At 39.3% G+C, this 10000-nt stretch overlaps 1 protein-coding gene across 1 annotated transcript in view; it reads left to right on the forward strand.

Annotated features, from left to right (window-relative positions):
- Nucleotides 1-5109: 5109 nt before the first annotated feature.
- The window catches only part of LOC119427190 (cyclic nucleotide-gated cation channel beta-1), a 174665-nt gene continuing 169774 nt past the window's right edge, over nt 5110-10000 (forward strand). Inside the window, exon 1 of the mRNA XM_037694773.1 lies at nt 5110-5140. Within this exon, the coding sequence (XP_037550701.1) occupies nt 5118-5140 (23 nt within the window). The 5' untranslated portion in view covers nt 5110-5117. The remainder of the gene's footprint in view (nt 5141-10000) is intronic.

Consider the following 10000-nt stretch of genomic DNA (forward strand, 5'->3'; position numbering starts at 1 on the left):
TGTAAGGATGGCACCTTTTGCTGTTTCTGTTTGTGTCTGTGTTTCCTCGTCAGTTTAATTGTTGCCACCTTTGTCTCGTCACACCTGCTGTTTGTAATCACGTCTTGTCTTGTCCTTGTATATAAACCTCCTGTCCTGTGTTGTTCCTTTGTCGGGTCGTATTCGTTGGGTCTTCATGTTTCCTGCGTCTTCTGAATTTTCCCTGAGCTTCCTGAGTCATGTAAGTTTTGTTGCCACGTCAGCTTATTGTTTTGTTACCTTTTTACTTCATCATTAAAATACTTATTTTTGTAATCTGCCGAGTTGAGTCCTGTCTGCACTACTGGGTTCGTTCCTGTCCACCTGATCCTGACACTGAGTTAAATTAAATGAGTCTAATACATCTAAAAAGTGCTTAACCAAGGGCTTCTCAGGACAGCACATGTGCAAATTAAAGTCCCCAATAATGAAAACATACTCATATTTTGGTGTGATTTCAGCCAAGAAGTCAGAAAACTAATTTATGAAATCCTTAGACCGAGGTGGGCGGTAGACAAGTGCAAATAACGTCGGACGTGAATGTCCGAGTTCAAAGACGCTCAGCTCAAAGCTGGTGCAAGAAACTGGGATGGGCAGTTGTTTACAGTCAAAAGTTGATTTGAATATTGTTAATAATCCACCACCGCGCCGGCCTGATGGCCACGGTGCGTTAAAATACAAACAGTTCGGTGGCAGTAATTCCGTCAAGGTGTTGGACTCACCCGGAGACATCCAAGTCTCTGTGATGCACAAAAAGTCCAAATCGTGCTCTTGAAAGTAGTCCCTGAGGATAAAAGTTTTGTTGGTAACAGATCTTGCGTTGACCAAACACATCCGGATATTGTCCGAAGTGGAGCTAGCAGCGGGGGAGTTAGCGCGCAGTAATGGCCGCAAGTTTTCAATTACAGCCCCTCCAGGTCGGTCCGAGCTGCGCACCGGCTGACAACTAAAGCTGGTTACCTGGTCCGGGCACACAGGAGAGGAAGATGCAGCGCGCATAGCTTTCAGCTTCACCAGCTGACCAGTACGTTTTCCCCGGCGTCTAAAGCAATATCTCTGGGCAGGCAGGTGAGGAGCGCAGCGAAGATAAGCTGGCACGTCCGCCAGCAAGGAGGGGGGGAGGGGGGTGTCCAGAGGTATGCTGATAATGGTCCAAATAAGCGACTTCAGTGACAGAAAAACGAAGATCCAAAAGTTGTTGTCTGTCATACACCAGCAGAGAGTTGATGTCACAGATGAGAAATGCAAAAAACAAAAATAATCCGAACACCATCAGCAGAGATGGATTGCAAGCCATGTACACGGGCACCATCTTACCAGAAGTCAATGGATTTTGATGGAAAATGGATTTCTTGAATTATCCTGCTGGATGAGTTATAATTTATGGTGAGTGCTGAGAAACAAGAGTTCAATTTTCATGTCAAAATTTATTTCTACAGAAGTCAGAGTTTATTCTATGCTTTAAACCAGTGCCTCTGAACTGGTCTGGCTTCAGCACCAACCATCCCCCTTAATGGCAAGTCCCAAACCAAATCCTGGAATATATTCAACTTTCAAATAATTTGGATGAAAATCTGGTGCAGTTTGTACCTAAGGTAGCAGAATGGGGCATCACAGTGTGACAATATGCAAACAAATAAAAATCTGTATCTTTTTTTTCTTCTTTCGGCTGCTCCCTTCTTCAGGGGTCATCACATCAATCTAACTCGCATGAAGACTTGACAATTGTTTTTACGCCGGATGTCCTTCCTGATGCAACTACAGACCACCGAGCTACCACAGCCCTCTGTGTGGAGCAGAGAGCTGCATCTAGGGTGCCCAGGGGAGCAGATGGAGGGGGTTGAGAGCCTTGCTCAAGGGCCCAGAGTGGGGCAAATGAGGGTGGAGGCAGGTGTGGGTATTTTACCTATCCCACCCACATTTTGATGTTGTCGGTCCGGGGAGTTGAACCGGCAACTTGTTGAACACAGGCCCACCTTCTCTAACCTCTGCACCATCACGCCACCTTTTTTGTGAAAAATAATTTAAAGTGTGAAATAATAAAAGTTTAAACAATTGTAAGTTTAAAGTTAACCAACTGTCAAACAGTATTGTGTCTCTGAGGGCTGCTGTGGCTCAGGGGTCATCTTGTCATCCTGAAGCTGCAGGTTTGAGCCCAGGTTTCATCAGGAAGAACATCTGGTGGAAAATAATTGCTAAATCCAATAATTCTCAGTCAGGTCATCTGGACAGTTTCTTTTTTATAGGATGATTGAACATGAACTTTGTTGCTTTGAACCACTTTGGCTGTGGCTGCCTGCCTGAGAAGAGTCGACGGGGGAAAGGATGGCCCCCAGAAACAATCTGAGCTCCAGCAAACTGATTGGTCTACTTAAGGAGTTTTCTGCTTAGTGGGAAACAGTTTACTGGAACTCCTCTGACTAATGAAGCCCTCTGGATAGAAGGCGAAACGTCGCTATAAAAAAGAAACTGTCCAGATGACCTGACTGAGAATTATTGGATATGATACCTGGATGATTGAGCATGAACTTTGTTATAATTGCTAAATCTTTCATGTGAGTTCACTTGCTGTGACGACCCCTGAAGAAGGAGCAGTCGGAAGATAAAGAACAGTAATGTTGTGTTGCAGTATTTTATTTTTAGTTTGTTTTGTTTCAGGATGTTGAGCTGGGTGGTAAAAGTTGTTCCTCAGCCACCTGAACCTCCATCCAACCACGCTGACGATCAGAGGGAGGAAAAACAAGCTGAAGCTCTGCCCCTTGCTCATGTAAGCCACGCCCCTTCATAGTCTCAGCATCATAAGTGTTTCATAAAGAGTTACATATTAACGAGAGCTGCTGCTACAGAAACACACAGAACCAATGTTGATTTGTTTTCACAATAATGACTCCATAATTTGGTTTCAAAGAGCAATAACATCCATCCATCCATTATCTTTATCCGCTTATTCCATTTTGGGTCACGGGGGTTGCCGGTGCCCATGTCCAGCAATCCCTGTGCGAGGGGCGGGGCAGAGCCCTATAAAGAGAGAGTTGCGACACTCTTTGAACTCGCCGATACGCGGTCACGTGGTTCATGCAGCTCCCAATAGTTCCAAACAGTTCATCCTGTCAGTCAGTTTGAGCGGTTGCTAGCGCAACATAACACAAAAATCGACTTTTCTTACTTTACCGGACATCTTTCAGTAATTATTGAGCAGTAACAAACTGGTTACTTAACGGATTACTGATTATTTCACAGACTATGCATTTTATCAAAGCATTTTTAGAAGCGGCTGATACATTTATCATTAAATTTTTACAAGGGAACGAGTCTGCAAACACATATTTGTTTGAATTTTTTTTATATGCAATACAATGATCAATATAGCCATATCAGTGTTTTATAACGTTACACACGTTAAAAAAAAAGATCAGAGTAACACCTGTTATAAAGCTATTTCTGATGATCTCTGCATGAGAATGCTCCACCTTGTCCTCCATGCAGCAGTTCAGATCTGCTCCAGCTTACCTCAGATCATCTGGATGAATTCTTGATTTCTATAGAAGATATTAATTCAACCTTTATTTAAACAGGTTTGTCCCATTGAGCCACGAGGACTCATTTACAAGAGAGACCTGAATATAAATGTTGTATTTTTTTTTATTTTTTATGGCAACCAAGTACCTGGATAACTGAGTTGATTGTAGCCTGACAACTATTGTAAAATTGGAATTCATTGATTAAAATGTTAATTTAAATGAAACTGTTTCTAGTTAAAATCATAACAGATGACAAAATAAGTGTTAATTGTGCAAAAATAAATTTCCAAACAATTTATTATAAAATATGTAAAATGTAAAACAAGCTTTAATAAAGTACTTTTACTACTATTTATACTGTTTACACCATCATCACAACAACACAAAGTGAGAGGTGTAAATTTAATCTGCACAAACATTTTCAATCAGGGCTCAAAATTTTTAACTGTCAAAGAAATGTGCAAGAAAATAAACTAATGTAACTCTACAGGCACATTTAGAGAGAGGGCAGTTTACAGAGACACAGTCAGGACGTGTGAGACTGAAGGAGGTTCAGCCATTTGTTCATGGACCAGAACCAAATGAGAAGAACAGCAGAACTTCCACAGCATGTTGATCCATTGACCAGTGATCTGACCAGTGATCACACATGTTGTTCTAAATTAAACTTTGGTATGAACAGTGTTACAATAAGACATGTCATATTTTTTATTGAACAGAAATCTTCATTCTAACAGTGACACTGTAATTTCAGAGAATGAGGAAGAAACAGAAATGAGGTGAGTGAGATGAGGGAAAGATGAAAATGTGTCCTCAGAGGACAGGGACATGTCAGGAACTGATGATCCAGGATCAACAGGACCAGGAGGATGAATCAACAGGCAGTCAGGGAACAGAGATGAACAACATGAGGGAGCAATTAGAACACAAAAAAATACATAAGCAGGACAGAAGAAACTCACAGACAAGAAAATTAACTCAGTCCTGCGAAGAAAAATGTTAATGGAAAAGAAATACTGACATATTTTTACAAAAAATCAGATGAAGACAACTGGCATGAAGAATATTTTCCCAGCTCCATCTCAATGTACCTGTGATAGTTTAATAAGTTTTTTTGTTATTGTCATACAGTTTATTGATGCTTCTCACTCACCTAGAGACAATTTAGAGTTACCAATCAGTTTAACATGCATGTTTTTGGTCTGTGGGAGGAAACTGGAGTACCCGGAGAAAACCCACACATGCACCGAGAGAACATGCAAACTCCACCCAGAAAGGTCCTGGGCAGGGATTTGAACTGGCAACCTTCTCGCTGAGCGGCAACAGCTCTACCACCTGCGCCACCATGCCGTCCTGACAGAAATAAACATGAAAAACATGCAGCTGTCCTGTTGCTGTTGACTGATGAAAGTTTGTGCTTGAAACAGGAAAAGAAGGTTATGTTTGAAGACGAGTGCAGACATGAGGGTAAGATTGTTAAAGTCTAACGTGTTGCTGCACAGCTCGGTTCTGCTCGTCTCTTTAAACTCATTTAATGTTTGATCAGCAGCTGCCAAACCCAAACATTCAAAGCAGAACATGCAGACAGCTGCAGGGAATGGGTGAGTACACACACACACACACACACACACACACACACACACACACGCACACACACACACACACACACACACACACAAGTTTCTCTGATTGTCTTTGAACACACCATCAATTGATGCAAACAGCTGATGTGTTGTCAGCTGGCTGCGATCAGAACCAGAACCAGCTGGTTGGGCTTACCGGGACACTCAGGACTCAGGGACTCAGAAGGAGAAGTGGACCCGAGGGACTCGATCGCGAGTGCTGTGTCAGCTGTAGACTCAGGAGCAAACTCTTTGAAATTGGCGGTGGAGAACAAGCTGGTTGTGGATTGGACTGGAATGGCGACTCAGGTAGACGATGAAGATATGGAAATGAATGATTGGACTCAGGTGACTGGAAGAGGACAAGGAAGAGGAAAAAGCAAGCCGAAAAGTTGGGCTGCAAATACAAAACGAACTTTAGATGAAATAAGTTCAGATGAAGGAACTAATGTTGTGAGCAAAACATTGGTAAGAGAAGAGTTCAAAATAATTATAAAATTCAAAGAAGATGGAAATACACAATTAGGCCCCATAGAGTCAAGAGGTCTAAAAAACAAAGTGGGGGAAATACATTTTGCTAAAATCCTTAGAGACGGGAATTTGTTGATAATAGTGAAAACAGAAGAGCAGAAAAATAAAGTAATGCATATTGATAACATTTGTAAAAAGGAGGTAAGAGAAACGAAAATAATAGGAGAAAATAAAATAACGAGGGGAGTGATCACTGGGATCCCATTGGATGAAGACTTGGAAAAACTCCAAAAGAGTATTTCTGAATATGAAATTAACAAAGTGACAAGACTAACAAGAAACATTAATGGAGAACGAGTTCCAAGCTGTCGATAATGTTGGAGTTTAAAATGGAGAGACTCCCAGAAAGAATACAAATACGATTTCTAAGTTTTCCAGTCAGGCCGTTCATTCCCCCACCTGTCAGATGTTACAAGTGCCAAAGATATGGACACATAGCTTCAATGTGCAGAGGACAGCAAAGATGCCCAAGATGTGGAGGAAACCACAAATATGAAGAATGTACAGAAGATAGTCTAGACAAGTGCTGTAATTGTGGAGGACAACACAGGGTGACATATGGGGGATGTGAGGTTAGAAAGAAGGCAGTGGAAATTCAACAGGTAAAAACAATCAACAACATCAGTTATGCAGAAGCTGTAAAAAAGGTGCAAGGACAGAAAGTTAGAATAGAAAATGTAAGAACCCAACAAGTAGTAACACCGAGTCAAACACAGATAGAACAAACAAAACCAGAGTCGTAAGTTATAGTAGAAAAGATCATGTTGTTTATTGCTTATGTTATCAACTGTACAGACCAAGTCAAACACAAAACTGAAAAAATCAAGATCATAGTGAAAGGATCAGAAAGGTTTTTGGGGATCAAAGACATAACATGGGAACACATTAACAAGACACTTGGGGGAGATGGGAAAACGGGAACACCAGGAGAGAGGGCCATATGATCATCTTACAGTGGAACGCCAGACGTTTAATAGCAAACGGACAGGAATTTAAAGGGTTCATTAAAAACATCACAAACAAACCAAATATAATATGCATCCAGGAAACATGGCTCAATTCTAACCTAGATTTTGTAATCAAAGGATATACCAATAGAAGGCGAGATAGAGAGGAGGGTAAGGGAGGGAGTTGTATTATTTTCATTAAAGAAGGAATTCAACACAGATTATTAAGATCAAATTTAGAGTTTATAATAATTGAAACATGGACAAAAAATGGAAATAACAAAATCATAAATTATTACAACCCAGGTAAAAGATTGACAATAGAAACTCTGGATAATATTATTTCACATTTAGATGGGAAAGTAATTTGGTGTGGTGATTTTAATGGGCACAGTGCATTATGGGATACTCATAATAGTCACAATGGTTTAATAATTGAGGATATTATGGATAATAAAAATCTAGTTTGTTTAAATGATGGAAGCAGCACAAGAATAAATATCACATCAGGAACAGAATCAGCAATAGATCTCACATTAGTTTCAGACTCACTGGCAGGAATCAGTTCATGGCAGGTTCTTAAAGACATCACAATAGGCAGTGATCACCATCCCATAATCAATCAACCTTTATTTATACAGGTAAATCCCATTGAGCCTCGAGGACTCATTTACAAGAGAGACCTGATTTCAACAAAGAAAGATGACAACAATGGACAACAGCAACAACAATAAACAGTTATAAAAAAGCATACTACAGTTTTTTTTAACAATAACATAATAATAATAATAATAATAATAATAATAATAATAATAATAATAATTTGTTAATAATAACAAAACTGGATTTAGAAACACGACAATATGACACACGGGGAGCACATACATGGAATTTCACTAACGCTAATTGGGCAACATTTTTGGGAACGAGTGACAGAGAGATGGGGAAAATAGATTTAGACGTATAACTTAATCGATTAAACATGTCCATTTGTTCATCTATTGTAGAAGCAGCAAACAAATCCATAAAGAAGAAAGGAGGAAAGAATAACAAAAAGATTGTCCCATGGTGGACAAAGGAGTGTGAAAAAGCAATTAAGATAAGAAATAAGGCATTTAAAAATTTAAAAAAGAATCATAATACTCAGAATCTTATCGAATATAAAAAACAACAAAGCATTGTAAGAAGAACCATAAAAAATACAAAACGAGAATATTGGAGGGGATTCTGTAGCTCAGTGGTAAGAGAAACAGAAATAGGTAAAGTTTGGTCGATGATTAAAAGAATGAATGGAGTGAAACAAGAGTATGGGTATCCAGTTTTGAGTGATGGAGAAGTAACGGCAGTTGAAAATAAGGAGAAAGCAGAAATGATGGCAAAAACTTTTATTAAAATTCATAGTTCAAATAATATTAGCGAAGAAGGGAAAAGAGGAAGAGAGAGAACCTTAACAGAATATAGAAAATTTTTAGAAGAAGAGGAAGGAGAAAATGATTTATTAAATATACCATTTACCAAAACAGAATTAAACAGAGCACTTCAAAAATGTAAAATATCAGCACCAGGACATGATCAGATTTGTTACATAATGATTAAACATCTCAGTGAAGCATCAAAAGGTATTATTTTAGAATTATTCAATAGAGTCTGGGAAGAAGGAAAAATACCACAGCCTTGGAAAGAAGCAGTAATCATCCCAATATGAAAACCAAGAAAAGATCACACCAAACCAGAGAACTACAGACCAAAAGCTTTAACATCTAAAATCTGCAAAATTATGGAGAAAATGATAAATGAAAGACTAGCATATTATGTAGAAAAAAAAGGTTATATGTCCAACTATCAAAGTGGTTTTAGACAAGGAAGAAACACGATGGATCCAGTCTTGTGTCTGGAACATGAGATCAAGAAACCCCAGATTAATAAAGAAAGTGTGGTAGCTGTATTTTTTGACGTAGAGAAAGCATATGACATGATGTGGAGAGAGGGACTACTTATAAAAATGAAAAAAAATGGGAATCACAGGACGAATGTTTAAATGGATAAAAAAATATATATATATATATATCAGACAGACAAATACAGGTGAGAATAGGACAAGATTACTCAGACAAATACTACATAGAAAATGGGACACCACAGAGAAGCATAGTTAGCCCTCTGTTATTCTCTATAATGATCAACGACATGTTTGATGGTGTAGAAATAGGAATGGGAAGGTCTTTATTTGCAGATGATGGAGCTTTGTGGAAGAGAGGTAAAAATCTACAGTTTATTATAAAAAAGGTACAGGAAGCAATAAAAACAGTTGAAAACTGGTCAAATAGATGGGGATTAAAATGTTCAGTAGAAAAGACTAAATCAATAATTTTCACAAGAAAAAACATCCATCCATCCATTTTCTTTACCCGTTTATTCCATTTTGGGTCACGGGGGTCGCTGGTGCCCATGTCCAGCAATCACTGTGCGAGGGGCAGGGTACACCCTGGACGGGTCGCAAGTCCATCACAGGGACACATAGAGACAAACGAGACAAACAAACATTCACTCTCTCACTCACACCTAGGGACAATTTAGAGTTACCAATCAGCCTAACATGCATGTTTTTGGTCTGTGGGAGGAAACCGGAGCACCCGGAGAAAACCCACGCATGCACGGAGAGAACATGCAAACTCCACCCAGAGGGCCCCTGGACCGGGGTTTGAACCAGGGACCTGCTCGCTGAGAGGCAGCAGCTCTACCAGTTGCGCCACCGTGCTGCCAAGAAAAAACATACTTAATAATAATGAACTCAAGTTGTATGGGAAAGTAATTGAAAGAGAAAAACAGTTTAAATTTCTGGGCATCTGGTTTGATGAGAGACCAACATGGACAGTGCACATCCAAAAAGTTATTGACAAATGTAAAGGGATTCTAAATATCATGAGGTGTTTGACAGGAAAAGACTGGGGAGCAGACAGGAAAGCACAAAGGACCATCTACACAGGATTAATCAGATCAATAATAGACTATAGGAGTATAGTTTATAGTTCAGCTTCAGAAACAAATTTAGAAAAGTTAAACAGTATTCAATATCAGGCATTAAGGATTATTACCGGGGCATTCAAAACAACACATACAGGATCAATATTAATAGAAATGGGAGAACCATCACTGAACATCAGAAGAGAACAATTAGCATTAAACTACTGGGCAAATCTGAAAGGACACAAACAAAACCATCCAACACAAGAAATATTAAAACCTTGCTGGGAAAAAGAAAAGAAACACACAAAAAACTTTGGATGAACCATAAATCAAAAGTCAGCAGAAAGTCAAATAGATGATCTTAATGTCAGCCCAACAGTTCCACTTCCAAACA

The sequence above is a fragment of the Nematolebias whitei genome, chromosome 2 (assembly GCF_014905685.2).
Source record: "Nematolebias whitei isolate Nwh7 chromosome 2, NemWhi1, whole genome shotgun sequence".
Lineage (NCBI taxonomy): Eukaryota > Metazoa > Chordata > Actinopteri > Cyprinodontiformes > Rivulidae > Nematolebias > Nematolebias whitei.